This window comes from Oreochromis niloticus, linkage group LG19, assembly GCF_001858045.2.
Source record: "Oreochromis niloticus isolate F11D_XX linkage group LG19, O_niloticus_UMD_NMBU, whole genome shotgun sequence".
NCBI classification, from domain to species: domain Eukaryota; kingdom Metazoa; phylum Chordata; class Actinopteri; order Cichliformes; family Cichlidae; genus Oreochromis; species Oreochromis niloticus.
The window spans coordinates 27,271,347-27,291,850 of record NC_031983.2 but is presented as its reverse complement, the minus strand read 5'-3'; the positions used below and the strand labels follow the sequence as shown (position 1 = coordinate 27,291,850).

General features: G+C 38.3%; 2 protein-coding genes across 2 annotated transcripts; both read left to right on the top strand.

Moving 5' to 3' along the window:
• The first annotated feature begins 8,182 nt into the window (after positions 1-8,182).
• Positions 8,183-11,647, top strand: mgst3b (microsomal glutathione S-transferase 3b). The gene is made up of 4 exons (XM_003446188.5): positions 8,183-8,396; positions 8,486-8,608; positions 10,406-10,478; positions 10,998-11,647. Exons 1-4 carry the CDS (start codon positions 8,271-8,273, stop codon positions 11,096-11,098), a joined length of 423 nt encoding a protein of 140 aa, XP_003446236.1. The 5' UTR covers positions 8,183-8,270; the 3' UTR covers positions 11,099-11,647.
• Positions 11,648-13,659: 2,012 nt separating this feature from the next.
• On the top strand, positions 13,660-20,483 carry tmem50a (transmembrane protein 50A). Its single transcript, XM_003446189.5, has 7 exons — positions 13,660-13,802; positions 15,361-15,466; positions 15,562-15,674; positions 18,839-18,906; positions 19,094-19,186; positions 19,976-20,036; positions 20,117-20,483. Exons 2-7 carry the CDS (start codon positions 15,365-15,367, stop codon positions 20,160-20,162), a joined length of 483 nt encoding a protein of 160 aa, XP_003446237.1. The 5' UTR covers positions 13,660-13,802; positions 15,361-15,364; the 3' UTR covers positions 20,163-20,483.
• The last annotated feature ends 21 nt before the right edge of the window (positions 20,484-20,504 follow it).

Genomic DNA, 20,504 nt, shown 5'->3' with positions numbered 1-20,504 from the left:
GTAACTGATACAGTTGGTGAAAAGAATCAAATCATTCAGGGCGACCGATAAACCCCACAGAGGAAAAAGCCGCATTGAGGGTATTTGTGTTTTGAAGGGCTGAGTGCTGCAGAAAAAACTGCACACACAGTTCTGAGATGCAGTAAACGCTATTATTTAAGTATTCTTTATAGAGGAGTTCGATCCTTTATGTATGTAGCATGTATTCAGTGTATTATGTGCAGGATAGAGTTTACAAATGAATTCTGCAATGATTATGATTTAAACAAAAGCTTGCTGCAGCAAGTAGCAGAGCATGCTGCGATAGGTGAAGGGAGGGGGACAGTTTGCAGTTTCTAGAAAATTCACATAAACCTGAAAGATTACATTATATCTGCAGCATTATCATTGATAAAGGGATAAAAGATGCACCACAGCATCAGCAGTTTATTGCTGTATTACATGTCTGAGTGGTGAATAAACATAGACTAGACATCATCACTAGACTCCATATCATTTCATTGATACTCAACATAAACAGCCAGTAAATGCTACATGGTCAGATGGATTACATAATACTTCAAATTTAACTGCACTTATTATACAGGGGGAAAAAGGAATCAGTGAAGTTATTTTGTATTTTGGTAATACAAATTTAAGACTTGTTCAAACCCACTTCTAACTCAGCTTCATCCATTTTGTTGGACTAAAAAAGAGTTGCAATGATTTGCATTAACACATCCTTTCAAATAATGGTATATATTGTTATAGGTCTTTTGGTATTGGTTTACTTTGATAGCTGCTTGTTTCAGTCAAGGTTTCTTTTAAGATAAGGCATGGAAAATCCTTTAAGAAATAGTTTGGCTCAGTGAGCTGAGTAGCCGCTTTGAGACTAGGAGGGCCAGGTTCGAATCCTGGTCGTGTCAGCACAAGAGTAAGAAGCACGGGGGATTGGGAGCCCCAGACTTAAAAATTGTTTTGCGAATCCCTTTTATTAAAAATACTCACAGTGCAATTTCTCGGGGTGCCCCGTGGGTTCGAGGGAAGGAAGAATTGTGGCATAAAAAAAGAGGCAGGGCCAGAGCGGGCGTACCATACCACAGACTTATGTTTGGAGATTTATCAAGTCAATGGGGACATTATAGCCTAAATATTCTCCAAGATAATACGAAAAATATTTATAAAAAAATTAATGAAATTAAAAATGAAGGTATGATTCAATATAAGTACGTAGATAAAGACGAGAATCTTTTGGTTGTTAAAAATATACAAGACAAATTATTATCCGAAAGCATGAGAGATGTGGTATGGCTCATCTCGCTCGGGCGCCTCCCTGTGAGGGCAGTGGTGCAGTGGAGTTGTTTTGTTACCACCATGAAATGCCCTATGATAAACTGTGACGAAGATGAGACCTTAGAACATCTTCTTTTGGACTGTTATAGGACAACTAAGATAAGGCAGAAGATGACAGAAATTGGGTATGATGTTGATGTTAACATTAAAGCAGTTAAATATGGTTTGTTTAAAGAGAAAATGAGTGAAGACAAAAGGAGACTCTTTTGGTTAATAATGTGTGTAATAAACACACATATCTGGAAAACCCGTACCAAAGGAGTGATAGAACAAAAGATGATAAGCAGTGATGTGGTGAGTAAACATATCATTACAGATCTGCGGAGAAGAAGAACAATGGACCTGAAACTTGGAAAAGTTTTCCCCTGGAACGTATTGAAACTGTAAGTTTTAAAAGTACTTTGTGGACTCAGATGCTCGACTTTCCTCCTTGTTTTCCTTTTTCCTTAATGAGTAGTATGTGATCATGGTTTTGTATATGTAATTGTATGTGTATGTAAATTTTATATGTATACTTTAAATAAAGTGTTTAAAAAAAAAAAGAAAATCCTTTAAACATGTAGGGGGCCAAGCTTCAGCTCAATCAAATGTGTCTTTGTTCTTGGTTCTTGTTGAGTATTTGTTGAGTTGAGTAACTGATACTCTTTCTCGTGTTTCTCATGTCTCCCTATCAGCGTCCTTATCTTCCCTCACTATTGCCCGTGTTTTATTTTGCTAATGAATCTCTCTTCGGTTATTCATTTAGCTTTCCCTCTTTGTAACTGTCTGCCCCACCCACATTGGCTTGTCCTCGTTCGTTGTTTGTTGTAAAACAAAATTCCAAAAAAGGCCTTGAAACTAATTATCCAAACTTTGTCCTACAGAAAACAGAATCTTATTTTAAATACAAAAAGGCCAAATTTCACTATTTCCACATTAAATAGCATAAACCCAATAAGTTTTATGGTATTTAGTGGAATAATAGTAGTTTGGGGGGTTTTTTTAATTGTATTTTAATGGTTTATCTTTGGCTTTTTTTTTTACTTTGCCGTTGCATGTCAGGGCATGACTGAAGTCTTTCTCAGCAGGAAGGCTGTTAAAGTGACAAAATACAATTAAAAATCTGCTTATATTCTCTAAGGCCGTCCAGCGAAACTGAATTTCAGATGTTATCAGTCAGCTGAATGGGAGTGATCATTGGGTCTTCAACCAGAATGGGTCGTCAACACCTTCTAGACTCTAGAAGGTGTTGACGACCCATTCTCAAATCTTAATGAATGATTCTTTCATATATTCTCCTTCCGTGAACAGCTTCCCATGCCTGACTATTTCCTAAACGGCCACAAAACTTGCATAGTTGAATTTGCAGACTTCATCCACTTCTTCAACTGATTTTCCCTCAGATCAGCTTTCCGCTTCAGTTCTTCAGCTTTATTTCTCACTTCTCCCTCCGGGTATTTTTCAGCAAAGGCTGTGTGTTTATTTTGGAAATGTCTTGCGACATTTGACATTTTATTGTTAGCCAATCTCTCTACACAAATTAGGCATACTGGTAGGCCACTCTCATCAGAAGTAAATGCCAATGAATCCGCCCGGGCATCATTAAATGTTCTATTTTCTTCAGATATTTTTCTTTCCTGACATTTCTCCATACTTGGCCTCCCTGGGGTTGAAATTCTCGATACGCTTATTTTGAGTGACAAAAAATTTAAAAAAATTAGAACTACAATTTAAAAAAATGTTAAAAAAAAAAAATAACTGACACAAATAAAATACACTTCAAATAAATTCTTATAATTTATTTTCCCAAGCCACACAGCTGTACAGGGAGTGCAGAATTATTAGGCAAATGAGTATTTTGTCCACATCATCCTCTTCATGCATGTTGTCTTACTCCAAGCTGTATAGGCTCAAAAGCCTACTACCAATTAAGCATATTAGGTGATGTGCATCTCTGTAATGAGAAGGGGTGTGGTCTAATGACATCAACACCCTATATCAGGTGTGCATAATTATTAGGCAACTTCCTTTCCTTTGGCAAAATGGGTCAAAAGAAGGACTTGACAGGCTCAGAAAAGTCAAAAATAGTGAGATATCTTGCAGAGGGATGCAGCAGTCTTAAAATTGCAAAGCTTCTGAAGCGTGATCATCGAACAATCAAGCGTTTCATTCAAAATAGTCAACAGGGTCGCAAGAAGCGTGTCAAAAAACCAAGGCGCAAAATAACTGCCCATGAACTGAGAAAAGTCAAGCGTGCAGCTGCCAAGATGCCACTTGCCACCAGTTTGGCCATATTTCAGAGCTGCAACATCACTGGAGTGCCCAAAAGCACAAGGTGTGCAATACTCAGAGACATGGCCGAGGTAAGAAAGGCTGAAAGACGACCACCACTGAACAAGACACACAAGCTGAAACGTCAAGACTGGGCCAAGAAATATCTCAAGACTGATTTTTCTAAGGTTTTATGGACTGATGAAATGAGAGTGAGTCTTGATGGGCCAGATGGATGGGCCCGTGGCTGGATTGGTAAAGGGCAGAGAGCTCCAGTCCGACTCAGACGCCAGCAAGGTGGAGGTGGAGTACTGGTTTGGGCTGGTATCATCAAAGATGAGCTTGTGGGACCTTTTCAGGTTGAGGATGCAGTCGAGCTCAACTCCCAGTCCTACTGGCAGTTTCTGGAAGACACCTTCTTCAAGCAGTGGTACAGGAAGAAGTCTGCATCCTTCAAGAAAAACATGATTTTCATGCAGGACAATGCTCCATCACACGTGTCCAAGTACTCCACAGCGTGGCTGGCAAGAAAGGGTATAAAAGAAGAAAAACTAATGACATGGCCTCCTTGTTCACCTGACCTGAACCCCATTGAGAACCTGTGGGCCATCATCAAATGTGAGATTTACAAGGAGGGAAAACGGTACACCTCTCTGAACAGTGTCTGGGAGGCTGTGGTTGCTGCTGCACGCAATGTTGATGGTGAACAGATCAAAACACTGACAGAATCCATGGATGGCAGGCTTTTGAGTGTCCTTGCAAAGAAAGGTGGCTATATTGGTCGCTGATTTGTTTTTGTTTTGTTTTTGAATGTCAGAAATGTATATTTGTGAATGTGGAGATGTTATATTGGTTTCACTGGTAAAAATAAATAATTGAAATGGGTATATATTTGTTTTTTGTTAAGTTGCCTAATAATTATGCACAGTAATAGTCACCTGCACACACAGATATCCCCCTAAAATAGCTAAAACTAAAAACTACTTCCAAAAACATTCAGCTTTGATATTAATGAGTTTTTTGGGTTCATTGAGAACATGGTTGTTGTTCGATAATAAAATTATTCCTCAAAAATACAGCTTGCCTAATAATTCTGCACTCCCTGTATAAGGAGGAGGTTGTTATCACTGGCAGGAATCATTTACTGTATGCTTGACACCTCTACTGTCTGTTTCCTATGCAAATAATTTCACAACCTTACAGGTTCATTAATGACCCAGTCAACCTCCCTGCTCTCGCAGAAAAGCCATAGTGAAATGTGATGTTTATTCATGTTATAAATACAGGATTGTCCTCTATCATGAGACGGAGGACTAGAAGATGAGTCTGGTAACAATTGTAGGTTAAAACGATGCCTTTCATATGCTGCCTGTTTTGGAAGACATAAGGATGAAAGTTTACCCAAAATGCACTTTTTAAAGTTCTCTCCATTGTATTATCAGAAAACGGCTCAAACACCCAGACTTGTTTCTGTTCTTCTGTGTCACAGACATTAAACTGGTGGAGGTTTTCTATTCAAACTGTGATATATGCCCTAATATTGATGCTGAGTGTTGAAATCATTGTTAACAGGAACTAGAATTTGGGCTTGGACTGTGACGCAGAGTAAAGTGAATTTGGTAAATTGACTGGTACTTATACTACGCCTTTCTACTCAACTTGAGCACTTGAAGTGTTTTTGATTCGATGGTGTTATGATCCCTGAGTGGTGGACAGAGGTTTTTTATGGTTCCTTTCTGAGGAGGACTCATGTTTGTGTTTTTTACAGAACTGTGAACCTTAACAATACTTGTGTTTAATTATTCCTCCCTGAGGGAATCTCTACAGTCTGTCATTTATGTCTTATATTTTATGTTATCTTTCTGTTTCTGTTGGGTTTTTTTTTTAATGCTTTCCATGGTTCTTTATGGTTAATTTTCTAGCTTTGCAGTTTTGGTATACACACATTACTTTTAGTTACTGATGACTTTGTGGAGTTTGCTTTCAGTTCCCATCCCATCCTTTCCATCCCTCCATCAGTCTCTTCTCTGTTTGTCTTTCACTTTGCTTCTGTGTGATTCTGTCTTCCCCTGTGTTTTGTTGTGTCTTATTTCCTGTTTTATTTCGGTAGCTGTTGGTTTCCTGTAACTTGTCTGGTTTTACTTCCTCCCGCTTGTTGTCTTCATTGTCTTCAGCTATCTTTACTTACACTCCTAGTTGTATTTCAGTCATTACTTCTTGTATACATATATCACCTGAGCCTTTCTGCTCTGTTGTGTTATCCATTTAACAGTATCTCTAGCTATGTTGTGCCCGTGTTTCCTGAGCTTGTGCTCCATGTGATTTCTGAATATGTGTATTCCTTGGCATTGCTACTTGTGTAATTTTGGATTTGTACTTATCAGCATTAAATACGTGCCTCTCTTGACTTCTGTCTTTTGCGTCCTGCTCTTGTCTTCTCAAATTTGACAGCTGACTATGGTATAAAAGGAAATTAAATGTAGGCTATTTTTCAGCTTTGAACACTTAATTTGGATGTTTCCCATGCTTATTAAATTACTCAAATACTAAAAAGTAATTTAAACTGTTAATATGTGTAGTATGAAGATCACCTTTTGTACAGCTACATTAAATGCATTAAATTAATAAAAGGTGAGACAGCATTTATTTAATTGTTATAGCTATGAAAGTGTATGCTTTGTAATTTAGTATTTTTTGGATTCAAAACGGGAGAAGTTGTATCAATAGTGTTTGCATAGATGTGGTATATAAGCTTTTTTCTGCTGTAAGAAATAATGACTCCATAAGTCTCAATTTTTTTTACATACTAAATAAAACTTTTTCAAACTAAACTTTAAGAAATTTTAATAAAAGCTGAAATTTTATATATCTATATCTATATCTATCTATCTATCTTGTAAGTCTGTAGGCTTATAATTTGTATTTTATTAGGGCTTAAAAGGGAGAAACTAACGACTGTACCGTCATTGGGGGCTGATAGGAAATCTTTAAAAGCTTTATATACTGGGTTGATTAGGTCAGTATTGGATTATGGGTGTATAGTATATAATTCTGCTGCCAGAACAAGTCTTCGTAAGTTGGATAGTATCCAATATCAAGCGTTAAGACTTTGCTCAGGTGCATTCAAAACAACATCTGCAGCAGCACTACAGGTTGAAATGGGGGAAATGCCATTACAAATAAGAAGAGAGCAACTGACATTGAATTACTGGGCAAGTTTACAAGGACATGGTCACGATCATCCAACGAAAACTGTTTTCCAACCATGCTGGGAAAAAGAGAAAATGCAATTGAAGAGCTTTGGGTGGACAGTGGGACAGAACGCAGCTGAACTTAACACCCCTCTCCTTGGTCTTTTTCTTTAACAATGTGAAATCCACTACTGCGTCAGGGAGCATCCATGGTGGTATTGCAGGCAACGGTACTGTTTGACTTATTTTTATCTTGTCCAGATTATCTTAAATTCGCATACAGTGCAGGAATATATTAATCAGTATTATAGTTATGTCAAAATCTACACAGATGCATCAAAGAATACAGCCAACCAGAGTGGGATAGCCTTTATAGTTCCTGAATTTAATATCAAGGTGGGGAAAAGGATCAGTGACGATTTGTCAGTATACACAGGTGAAATGGTTTCCATATTGTTAGCAGTCCAGTGGATTGAGGAAACGAAACCACTAAGATCTGTGGTGTGCTCAGACTCGAGCTCATCACTGGCCAGCTTGCAAGACAGCCACTCAGACTGCAGACCTGACATTCTGATAGAGATCCAGCAAACATTGTTCAGACTTGTTATGATGGGGCTTGTGGTCACATTCTTATGGGTACTGGCGCATCATGGAGTTAAAGGAAATGAAATGGCAGATAGGACACCAAAAGTCGCAACAAGGAGACCATTGATAGATGTGGTTATTAGTGTGAGTAGGACGGAGCTCAAGAGCAGAATACGATACAAAATGAAGGAAAGGTGGCAAAAGCAATGGGAGGAGGAGAGGAAAGGGTGATGGTTGTACAACATCCAAAGGAAAGTGGGGGGAAATGAGAAGTACAGGACGAAACAGGAGAGAGGAGACGATTATATCTCGACTGAGATTTGGACACACTGGCTTAAATAGCACATTATTTTTAATAGGTAAACACTGTACAGGGGAGTGTGACTGCAGTAGGGAACAGGAAACAATAGAACATGTTTTATTGCATTGTCAGAAGTATGATATGGAGAGGAGACAGCTGATCAAAAAGCTGGATGATATGAAAGTGAAGTTGGACTTGTTTGATTTATTTCGCGTGAGCTCTATGAGTAAAAGTTATCAGGCTGTATTTTGGTTTTTAAGACAGACCCATTTGTTCGGAAGAATTTGAATATTTTCTTTTCTTTTAATTAATTAATTTATTTGTTTAATTATTTATTTTTTGTCATTTTGGTCCACACTCCACAGCAGTTGGTGGCGGTAATGCACCATTTTGCTGTTTGCCAACCGCCAATAAACCCTATATAGATGAAGAAGACGGTACCGTCATTGCGAGAAAGTGAAGTCACTCGTGAATGGATTTCAAATGTAAATAAAGGAAGTCTCGGGCGATCTCGCGACATTTTATTAACGTCGCTTCCTCCTCTTTCCTGCGTTATAAAAGCATAGCGTGTGCACACCTCGCTGTTCACCTGATTTGATCGCTGGCTGAAAATGGACGCTCTCACCGTGCTGCCATCCAGCTTTGGATATGTCATCTTCACGTTCCTGTACAGCTGGATCATGCTGGGCTATTTGGCAGTTAAGGTTGGGGGAGCCAGAAAGAAGTACAACGTGAAAGTAAGTGAAAAACTAATATTGCACGCTCTGAAGTGATTTTTATTTGCATCTCGGGCTTATTTCACGCATGCTTGCTGTTTATTCTGCAGTATCCCACCATGTACAGCGACAAGGAGCAAGTCTTTAACTGCATCCAGAGAGCGCATCAGAACACCCTGGAAGTGTACCCTCAGTGGCTGGTTTTCCAGACCATCGCAGCTCTTGTTTACCCGGTACGTTTTATCATATACACTTAATCAGTCTTCACTACTAAGTTTTTTGTTTTATGCATTTATTGTCTTGGTCTTAGTGCAGTGGGTCAGGGGCCGAGCAGGAACACGCCCTCGTGATCTTTGGCATGAATTTTCCAGATAACAGTCAAGTTCAAACGTTAGTGTCAGAGTGAATAAGCAGATTTTCCTCGATCACAGGGGTGTGTCCAGGACTTTTTTGTCTCTGTGGTGGATTGGGGGTGCACAGTAAAACAGAAGATATGATCATAAATAAATAAACAGAGTTTATAAAATATAAATCTAACAATCTTAATTAGGTTAAAAATCTGGGATATCTCACTACAGATCACATAAGAACGGTTTACGATATATAGATAGCATGGAAATATCCTGTTAGGCAGGTTTCATGTATGTGCAGAGAGCGGGATGATCCTTAGAGGAAAGCAAGTTTACAGAAAGTTTTGGTCGATAATGAGATGTCAGTGAGGAAGCGAAATGTTTGTAGCTGCTGAAGTGAGCACAATTAAAGCTGTCAGAAGAAATGTATTTGCAGGCTCAATGCTTTTGAAAAACAGATTATTGTGGGCGTTTATTAAATATAAAAAATTGAGTGCACATATCATCAGACTCATCTGTGGAGTGGAGACTCTGGTAGAGCACTCTCTCTCTTTTTTTTTTTTTTTTTTTTTTTTTTTTAGGAAAAAAATCTGTCCATATGCTTGGATTGTTACTTTATTTGATAACTGTTTATTAGTAATGATCCAGGCCAAAAACCAGCGGTTATTGAAAGACCTCATTGAACCTGTTAGAGCCCCTGATACCTGTGAGAGTGCATGAGACAAGAAGGCATTTAGACACTTATGACAGGAGGAGTGTTTGAACGTGAGATAAATGATCTCAAATAAATAAATAGAAGTGATCTTTATGCATGTTCATGGACACAAATCACCATATATTTATAGGATGGTTTTCCAGACAAAGCGGTGAAATGTTGAAATACCAACATGAGACGACTTCAGCACATGTAGCGATTGGTATTTTAACCAAAATTGCTATCTTTTTCTGACCTTGACCCGGTAGCTTTTAATGCCTTAACATACCCAATGAAGGCATTTTTAATTAATAGTATAAAAAAGGGCAGCACAGTGGCTTGGTGGTTAACACTGTTGCCTTATAGGAAGAAGGTCTTTCTGTGTGGAGTTTACATGTTCTCCACGTGTTTCCCCGGGACCTCCGATTTCCTCCCACAGTCCAAAGTACGGCTAATAGGTGATTCTAAATTGCTCTTGTGAATGTAAGTGAAAATGGTTGTCTGTCCCTCTGCGATAGACTGGCAGGGTATACCCTGCCTCTCACCCTGTGACCCTGATAAGGATAAACAGAAGGGAAAGGATGGGATATAAAAATAAAATGATATGAATGCAGTGTGTGAATCTGTGGTGTGTAGGATCCACGTTGGATAATTATTGATTCATTAATGTGTACTTGTGTTTAATATTGCAGGTGGAAGTAATTGTACTTTATATTCTGCAGGATGGTCATATCTTTAATAATTCATTATATTTTAGGAGATTTATGTTTTATAATCTGCTGAAAGTACCACAACAGGAATATTTAAATAAAGTAAAAGTACTTTAAATCTATATTTAAGTTAAATTCATGAGTAATGTAATGACTCTGTGTGTACTGTATCTCAGCGGCTTTGGTGAGGGGCAGTTGTGCCCTCATCTGGACACTCTCCTCACTTTCTCCATTCTTTCTAACTCTCACTCAGTATTTGTGTGTGCTTCCAACCAGCTGTCAGCATCTGTCCTGGGGGTTATTTGGGTGACCAGCAGGTTTTCCTATGCCTGGGGCTACTACACAGGAGGTAAGACTGAAATTAAGTGAATGGAGTCATGATATGTAAGATTTATACACTCACGTTATTATTTTACTGATAAATATAAAGTTATGTTAGTATTAACCCCTAATCAATACCACAACCAGTAATGTCTGCACTGGTGTTTGCTAAGCTTGGACAAACAACCCCATTAATCACACCTGTAAGATTTGACTCGCCGTCTTTCGCCCCCAAAAAATAATAATATGCATGACATGGCAGTTTGACAGATGTTCAAAGCTGAAGTCCAGGTGCTGCACAAGTTACGGCCCAGTGATAGTCTAAGCAGTTTTATTGCTCAGTATCTACGTTGTTTAATCATTTACATTTGATAACATATGGGTGAAAGGTTACTAAGCTGAGAAGTCAAAGATCTGCATTATTAATGGAAGCAAAAAATGTAAATGATCATGTGTTGAGAACTTCAGAGAAGACAGAAAAGTTTAGCCTCGTTTTCTTCATATAATCCTGCTTTGATCAATGTTTGCTTTGTCCTTTTCATTGCAGATCCAGCCAAGAGGATGAACGGTGCCTACGGCTACATCGGCTACTTCGGAGTCATCATTCTCTCCATATCTGTTGCCCTGCAGCTGCTCGGCTTCCTCTAAGATGACTGTCATCTTGTGTTTGCCCATCTGACTGAAGAATCTGCTCATTTATAGTGAACAATATTGCATTTTAACAAAACCATGCTATAAACTGTCTGTATACCACTTAAAACCTTTTTTTATGAACCACTAACCTGATATTCTGATATTTTTGTGACTATATACTCCATGTAATCAAAATTCTGCAATAGTCATCAATAAAGTAGATGCTGTCTGATGGTGCAGCCTTAAATGGATTCTGCGTGCACTCAGGTAGTACAGATTATGGTCACCGAGAGGGTCAGAGGCAGCAGGGCTAAAGAGCCTGTCATGTGACTCACACATGAGGTATCAGGCGCAAATCCCCCATCTGTTCGAGCCTATAGTCAGTGGCTTCTAGATGATCTACGTCCTGAGAAACAAGGCAAGAAAATACTGTAGAAATCTGTTTTCTTTCACATCTGATACACAAAAAGTGTGAACTTTATCCAGTTTTTGAACTGAACCCCTTTATTAGAATCAATCCAAACATGGTACTGTGGAAACAAAATAAATTTCAGTCACTTCTGCCTTCCTTCTCTTGTTTATCATTATCTTTTCAATATTTAAATAGCATTTACATCTCTGTTAAGAATTTGCTTATTTTTACTCATTCCTGTGTCATTATCCGTCTCTGCTGTGTGTGGAAATTTCATCATTTTCTTTGGAAAAACTTAAGTTTTTAAGTGTAAACTTAAGTGTAAAGTTTCCACAAAAAGGCAGTTTTGTGTATTCAGTACTACTTTAATATTAAACAAAGTCTAGGGGCCAAAGCCAGCCTGTTGAAAGATCCGATCCAGCCTACTGCATGGCTATGGAAAACAAGAAAATTCCAAGGATCATTGGACTTACAGCCTTCATGCTGACCTAAGATATAACCAATTACCTGCTATACTACACCAAGGTCAGCCCAAGATAATAATTTCCTGTTTTTTCACTACTGTAGATAGAATAGAAATGTCTTTTTTTATGTGAATTAACACAGAAAATGTTTTTTTTTAATTGACAGGGAATAAGTCCAGGTGATGAGCTGGTAGGGTGTTTTCTTTCATTTTGCACACTAAAAGCTAAATAAAGCTTCTTTTTTTGTCTATGTTAAAATGTTACAGCCCAAATAGTTGCACAGAGGGGTTCCTTTAATGTATAAAAACTGAGATATATTATTGGAAGTTAAGACATGTCAGGGGTTAAATGCATTGATTATGTGTTACTGGATTTAGTGGTCCCGGCCATGTAACCTCCTGAGACTCAAGCTTTTGAAATGCATTTTTAATTTCTAGATATTTGTGATGAGTTTAAAGTGGTAAATATAACAATTAAGCATAATCTATATAATATAAAATAAAGCATAAAAATACATTTTTTAAAAGTATGTCCTCATGCAGAGATTATAAGTTTATGTTATAATAAAATACAATAAAGTTGCCATAGTTTAACAAAATGTAAGATACTTTGTTCAACAGACAGGAGCAGAGAAAGCAAAATGTTATATTCTCATATGATGACGTGAGGTTTCAGGAGGTTAATTTGGGAATGAAAGAAGACAAAGGATGAAAGAAATAAGATGTACTTAATTTATCCCAAAATCTGAGAAACTAGTGTGTTACAGTCACCAAAACACGAAAAAATTGTCTCTCAATAACACAAATTTAACCATCTCAGAAAGATTACCCCCCCCCCCACAACAATCACAAAATAAGGAGCTCAGTTAAATAAAGATAAAAGAAGTGAAGAGTTCAATAAACCCAAATCAAAATATACAACAAGGAGATTAATGACTAAAATATATAAGGTCATTCTATATAGGATTCCAATGTTTTATTGGAATAAGATGTACTTTATTCCAATAATAAATAAAGTACATCTATATATGATTCCAACGTTGGAATCATATATAGCATCACTGTGATTTTAAAAAGGATAGTCAGAGGAATAAAGAGTGGGAGATCTGTGTGACACAAGGAAAAAAGTAGGATTAACTGTTTTATTGGAATCCGGTAAAATAAGCCTAACAGGATATTGTTTTCTTTCTTTGTTTTGTATAAATAAAATAATAATAATTATATGCCTAGAACTCTGAATCTGAATTCTTTTGCAATTAATTGTTTAAATCAGAAATGTGGACAGAAATGTAAAGTATTTTATTATATTAGAATAAAGTGCCACAATTCTACTTATATGTCACATATATATATTGATTATTATCATATCATATAATTCCCTTATATTATTAATAGCATATAAGTGTGCCAAATGTACGCCCCAGTAACAGTAATTGGTCCTCCAGAGGATCCTGTTCAGCCCGCTCAATAGCTGTGCAAAGAGTAATGAACAGTGTTCTTCAGTAAAATGCGCAGGTACTGTAGAGATGTGATGCCAGCGTTATTTCAGAAACACTAGTGTCATTAATGAGTCATTAAATGGGAAAATGTGAACCCTTTTATATTAATTGCACTTATTTAGAAAGCTACTATGCAATAATTTTACTGGTCAGGAGTAACTGGAATTAGAAAGGAGAGATGTTTACAAATTCACACTTTATCCGTTGCTCCTGAAGGCAACAAGATCAACAGCGTCTTTGATCGAAAAGGGTGTGGGTTAACTGCGCATGTGCATGACGAACCTCTGTCGGAAGCAAAGTCGGGTTTGTCCAAAGGTTTCACACATCAAAAAGCGAGAATAAAAGGTAGGAATTCCTTTGAAAATGGCACGAGGAACGGGTAACACTGTCGGGATGTGTGTTTCTATCCGTTCCCACCGCTGTCGTTTGGCTCGTGGTATTTTTTCAGCGACTTCGTAGCGAGAAGAAACCTTCAAGGAAATGTTTGCTAGTACCAAAGCGATGAACAAAAGAAAGCGACAGCGCAGGTTTTTAATCAAACACACGAGCATTGTTTGAGTTTCTAAAGCTTACACCGGCTCTTATCATCCCCTTAGGGGCTTAATGGATATTGCAGGTGGCGATTAAACGGGATAAATGTGGAGTTACAGTATTGTTGGTGTTTGTGCGCGAGCATGAGCCTACTGTACGGCGCCTGCGCACTGATGGATTTTTGTGTCAGATTTCAGTCCACTTTTCTGACTTCGCTTATTGATTATTGGAAATAAACATAATCAACAGCTGTTTTTCATATTGCCTGCACTTACATTATTGGAGTCAGGAATACACCTGGCTGGCTTTGGAAAGTGTGATGTCATCATTTATTTAAACTTTAATAAATCAGCTGTTCCTCCTGTACACAATGGGGTGGAAATTTTACTGAGACACCTTTTGCTTACTACATTCAGTGACCTATTTTTACTGTTTTAAGAGTCACATAAGGAGTCAGCTGTGTCATTGTTGTTATGCAGTCTCCAGACGGTGGCCTCCAGGGACGTTGTAATAGTCTAGTAGCTGTGGTAATAGCCAGAGCGTTGATGTTCAGTTATTGAACGTAAAGTAGACGGCTGAGCATCATTATTTGAGTAGGTTTCCACCAGTCCTGAGGTTCAGGACAAACGTGTGTCCTCCACACCTCCATCAAAAGTCAAAGCTGAAATCTACTCCCGGACAAGCTACTGTTGTGTCCGGTGTTATTTGTGTATTCTTTTCAGTTGTATACATTTTTTTTTTTTACCAATTTCTTTATTTTGCTATTTGTATTTTATTTTATTATACTGAACATTTAAAAAAATTATATTACTGTTTTTCCCCCTTTTTTCCCCTCTTGACGTCCTTAATTGAATACATTTATTTACTATTTAACAAACAGTTTTAGCCTGTTGTCTTTTAGAGTTTTTCTTTTCTGAACTTTTTAAATTTTTTATAGTCAGTGTATATATTCTATAAAAATATATATTTTTGATTAAATTGAATTATTTTATTTCGATTTTTGCTTATTCACCTTCTCATTGTATTATATTCAGCTTTTTAAGGTTTTACTTGATTTGATTTTTAACAGATTTTTATGTATAATATTTATATTATGTATTGATTTTTAATTTTATTTTCTTTAGCTATTCTACACAATATCAGCTTTTTATGTTAGGCTATGTTTAATTCTTTGGCTCCTCAGCTGAGGACTTTCCCAATTTTTGAGTTAAATACATTGTTTATGTTTTTTATTTCGATCTTGACATGCATTGAATAATATAGAGGTTATTAATAAAAAGATATGTTATTTGTATTTTTCAGACAGTTTAAACTGAGCTGCCTGTTCTCTTAATTCAAATCCTGACTTAGACCTACGTTTACTTTTTTCCAGAGTCATGTCGGGATTTCTGGACGGGATCCGGTGCGGAGACTGTGAGTGTAATGTGGACTGGGGAGAGCGAAGGAACACAATTGCCTCTATAGCTGCTGGAGTCCTGGTATTTCCACTGATTTCTTCAAGACAATAAAGGCATATATATATCTGTATAGAAGATTTTACATATTTACATAACCGGGGATGTTGTTTTTGCAGTTTTTCACCGGCTGGTGGATCATCATTGATGCAGCAGTGAAATACCCGGCAGAGGATGAATTTCATCATGCATATCACACCTGTGGAGTCATCGCTACCGTGGCCTTTCTCATGTAAGACAGCCTGCAGCTGTTTGGTGTTTCTGAAGCTTTAAAGCTCAACCTGCAGGTTTTCCAAATCACATGCGTACTGTAACAGAGGAAGTAGATCTGATATCACATGACCTTAAAAAAAAACAACAACAGCAATTTAGTCACGTAATTACTGGGAGTCGAGGTTGTTGCCCCTTTCTGTTTTCAAAGGTGGCCTGATTGATGACCCTGTCTAAGGTGACACTGATACCACTTTTGATCTTTTTATTTAGACACATTTGTTAACATGTGAATTAAATTTACACCTGTCAGTCATGTGAAAAGTCTCAATAGCTAAATGAATGTGAAGAGAGACAACTTCAGCTTCATAGTGTGGATTTAGAGATATCTCCAAAACAGGAAGTCTGGAACCGGTTCTTTTTTATCTTTACTGTGTCACAAAAATTTAAAAAGGGAATGCCCAGAATTTACATTTTTTTGAATGCAGCATATTTTAGTTCAGCAATTTAACATGAGCAAAGCAAAATCCAAATAAAATAATAATAAATACATGAACAAACTCTACTCTGAGATAATGCTGATTTCTACTGCTGGTGTTGAGATGAGGGAGATAGAGGAAAACATCCGCATCCTGGCCACTGACACCGGTCTGTGTCGATATAATCCAAGAGGAGTGCAGATAAAAGTTCTCCAATTCCTCCGTGATTATAAACCAGCACAGCAAAAAATAAGAAGGGAAAAAGACGTTAATTCTAAATCATAAGTCCACAGTGTTTCTGCGTTTTTTACACAGTGCCTGCTTGGTGCTCTCACACACACAGAGGGTGCAAAGGTGCACTGTGATCATAACAATGCTCCTGGAATCTGGGTGAAAAAGTCAGGCATGAGGGTCATTACATTACTGAAACTACATTTTCTTACTCACTGTATTGATTACATTTATTCTTGATTATATTCTGATTAGAATTAAGCATGACTTAGTTCTCTGTATCACTGCAACCATAAAAAAGGCTGGATGTTAAGTCCTCTTATTCCACTTTTGGATGAAGATAAGCCCAGGGATCTCAGTCTCTTTGACACCCCCTCCTTGAGACTGGCTCGTGTCATGGTGGTTAAGACAGGGGAGTCCACTTCATCAGCAGTGAGCAGATGTTGCAAGGCCAATGAGCTGGTCCCCAGTTCTGGGGTCCAGGAGGGCCCTGAGTTGGCTCAGGAACCTCAGCGGTCACCATCACTCTTCTCGTGCTCCTGCTCTTCCACCTACTTGTTTTTCCTGATCTTCTATGTCCTCATCGACCTGGATGTTTTTGTAGCAACTTCCCTCATAGTAATCGTACTCGCACTCCCAGCTGGATGTTTGAATGGTGGCAGGTTTGGTCCAGCAAAAGTAAAATGGCTATTAGGCAGATGTGTAGAGGTGATTTGGTGCCCATCAGGATAGTAAACTCCATCAGTATCCCTGCAGATTCCAGATACAGCAGATCTCTGCACTATCTTGGCTTTAGATTCCAGCTCAAAAAAGGTGGCTACTGGGACTGTAGGACTAAACTGGCAATCCATATGCAAGACGATCCCCCACGCCCTGTGGTGTTGGAGTTTATCTTTGTGGCACAATGTGCACTGTAAGGCTGAAGTGACACTTCAGTGATACTTTGCGCTATGAGCATCTGTTCCACACTGGATGCACCTCCTGCCCCCTCGGAACGGTCCTTTTCGGGGTGTGTTAGTTGTGTTTTTGACCATGGTTCCTTCATCAGCAGACAGTAGTGATATAATCCTGTTCTGTGAGAAGGCAGATCAAAATGTCCCAGGAGTTTCTTCCATAACCTGTTATAAGCTCCTCGGAGGTGCTGTTTTCCCTCCTCCTCATGTCCGAGGTCATCACTAATGCATTAATGACAAAACTTCTCTCCCCCTGGAGCTTTACTGTGTGTAACCCGTGTAACTACACATGCCACTGGTTGTGCCGTGTTTGCATCCTGTTCCTAAATATTTACTTTTTCTTTAACACAAGGTTGTACTCTCATCAAAATAATCACTCTTGCTTATTTCTTTATGACTGCTAGTCTTAACACTGCCTTTCAGGCTAAATCCTCTTCAGCACAGCCACATGTGTACGTATTTATTAACCATTTCCATCCTTTTCTCTGGCGTGTGGTGGTAGCTCTGCTGTATTCTCTTGTGTCTACGCTTCTGGGGTCACCCCTTGCCTGGAGGTTTAATTTTCCCTATTCCTCGATCCCGAGAAAGAGTTTCTTTGTTACATCATCCAATTTATTTCATGCTTTTTCCAGCATCTTCTCTCTCTTTGTTATAAACCTTATAAAAGAAGACTCTCAACTTCATGTTGAAACACAGCTCTGTACTTTTTTCCTCTCTGACCTTGGATCGTCGTCACAGCACTTTCTTAGTCTCTATTCAGCTTCTCTGTTTTTCCTAACTCGCTTTCACAAAACACACAAAAGCACATATGTTTCGAGTCCAAGCCAATATAAGTGCTTCAAATATTGAGGAATTTTGTCCCAAAATAAGGTTTCAAACCTTTTTTTTTCCTGCAAGATGTATTTCCACCACTCCTCTGCGCAGTTTCATAACGTTATACACTCCATAACATACACGTCCATGTTATTGATGCATTAAGTCAAGGAAGAGTTTAAAAAGTACTTTTACACACAAGCACCTGATCAGGTTTAATCAATTTGGGGTGTTTTTAGAGTCCTGTGAGTCCTTCTTGTGAAACGTCCTCAGAAAGATCTCAAACATTAAGTGGGTTTGTGTTGATTTTTTTTTTTTCCAACACTTTGTTAATCATAGTGAAATCTCTGTGCACACAGTGCTGTAACCGTCAGTCCGATACATGCAGTTCAGCTGTAGAGTTGTTATTTTTTGTAAAAAAGACAGACTTTGACCCTCATCAAGTCAGAAAGCAGCCTCATCTTCAAGACGGGACTTGACAGTACCCATGTGTGGCACTCTGAGAACCGTGGAGGACTTTGGCGCTGGCTGATTAAGGAATTTTTCATTTGCATGTAATAAACACATTTGTACAACACAGAGTTAACTGGCCTGGATAGTGTTTATAAATAACTTTTCTGCTCTGACAGTTATTAGTTGATGTTACTTTTTTCTTAAAGGTTTGGGATGTAACATATGAAGATTCTGTATTCTGCTTTTTTCCCTTTTAGGATAAATGCTGTCTCAAATGGCCAAGTGAGAGGAGACAGCTACAGTGAAGGCTGCATGGGACAGACAGGTGTGTGTCTGATGTGATGACGACAGATTGTCTATTTTCATTTAGCAATTTATTTATTTAATGTCTCAGATCTGCTTTCTACTGTTCTTGTAGCATGTATCTGCGCATGCAGTAAAACACAATGTGGTAAACGAAGCTCGACGCCATGTCACTCAGTGTCCCGCCCTTTCTTATCTTTTACTTGCAGGTGCTCGAGTGTGGCTCTTTATCGGCTTCATGCTGGCTTTTGGCTCCCTCATCGCCTCCATGTGGATTCTCTTTGGAGGATTTGTAGTGCCCCGTGAGTCCACTTTATCTGCTTAGCACTTTTCCACTTGGCCCAAGTGTTCAGCTGTGTTTTTAACTGTAGAAACTTTGGACTGGGAACTTGGGTTACTGTTTCTGATCATAAAATTTAAACTGGGCCGGTTCAACAACAGTGAGCGACAATGAGTGCAGCAAATCTAAATGTTTCATGGCAGTTACTAAAGACTGACCACACACATCCACAAACCGACACGCACTGATCATATGACACCGGCACGAGGCAGCTCTGACTGTGCAAACAGGAAACGTCCATTAATAGTCAACACCTGTAGACCCTTTTTTTTTCATTATAATTTGTATTTCCAGTTGGAGTCATATTTTCATGTAGTGACGTGCAGAGGCAAAGCTACAAACAAAAGTGTCCCTGTCTAAAAACCTTTAGATCTAATTGTATTTATAAACAGCATAACTGTGGTCATATTAGTCCAGGTACCTGGACTCATCTATGTTTAGTTGTTTGTTCGCAGCCGTTTCATAACACAGCTATGAAATGTGTATTTAAAAAAAGAAAGGCATGCGTTTTCTTTCTTTAATGTGGTAATGTGAATAACATTTGTCGCTTGGTTAGAGACGGTCTGAGTGAATCAGCGTCGTCTGCGGTGCGACATGTGTTAATCTGGCAGATAACGTTCACGCATCAGTGTTTGCTGGGTGAAAATGAGGCTGTTTAGAGGGATTTTTGCTGCAGTAAGGAACTCTTGGATCAAAGCTGTGACGGCGTGATGCTGTAACTGACTCCGTAAACCTGTTGCGTCTTTTGCAGAGAAGGCCACTGTGTACCCTGGAATTGCTGTTTTCTTCCAAAATGCATTCATTTTCTTCGGGTGAGTTGTTGAGTCCTCTTCCTCTCGTCCGTTTCAGGACAATGAAAACATTTTGCTCATCTTATCGTTTTCCTCTTCAGGGGTTTGGTGTTCAAGTTTGGTCGTACAGAGGATCTCTGGCAGTAATGAACTCTGCGTGTCTCTTCATGTCCACAGTTATACACTCTGCTTTCTATAATGTATGAGACTGTATGCTTCAGTGGGTATTCACTTTATATATAAACTATTTCCTTTTTTTTAGCCTTCAGATTAACATGTTTAATTTATCTGATTTGCTGTATAAAAGCTAAATCATAATTAAGCACAAATCTTCATAGATTTCTTTAAAGTTTGAATATTTTCCAATGTGGCACGTCTATTTGCACTCAGACTCTGTAGCCATGTTGTTAAAATGGTTTACTTATGCATAAAAACAATTGTGTATTTTGGGAGCTTTATGACACTAAACTGTCTCCATCTCCTTTGTTT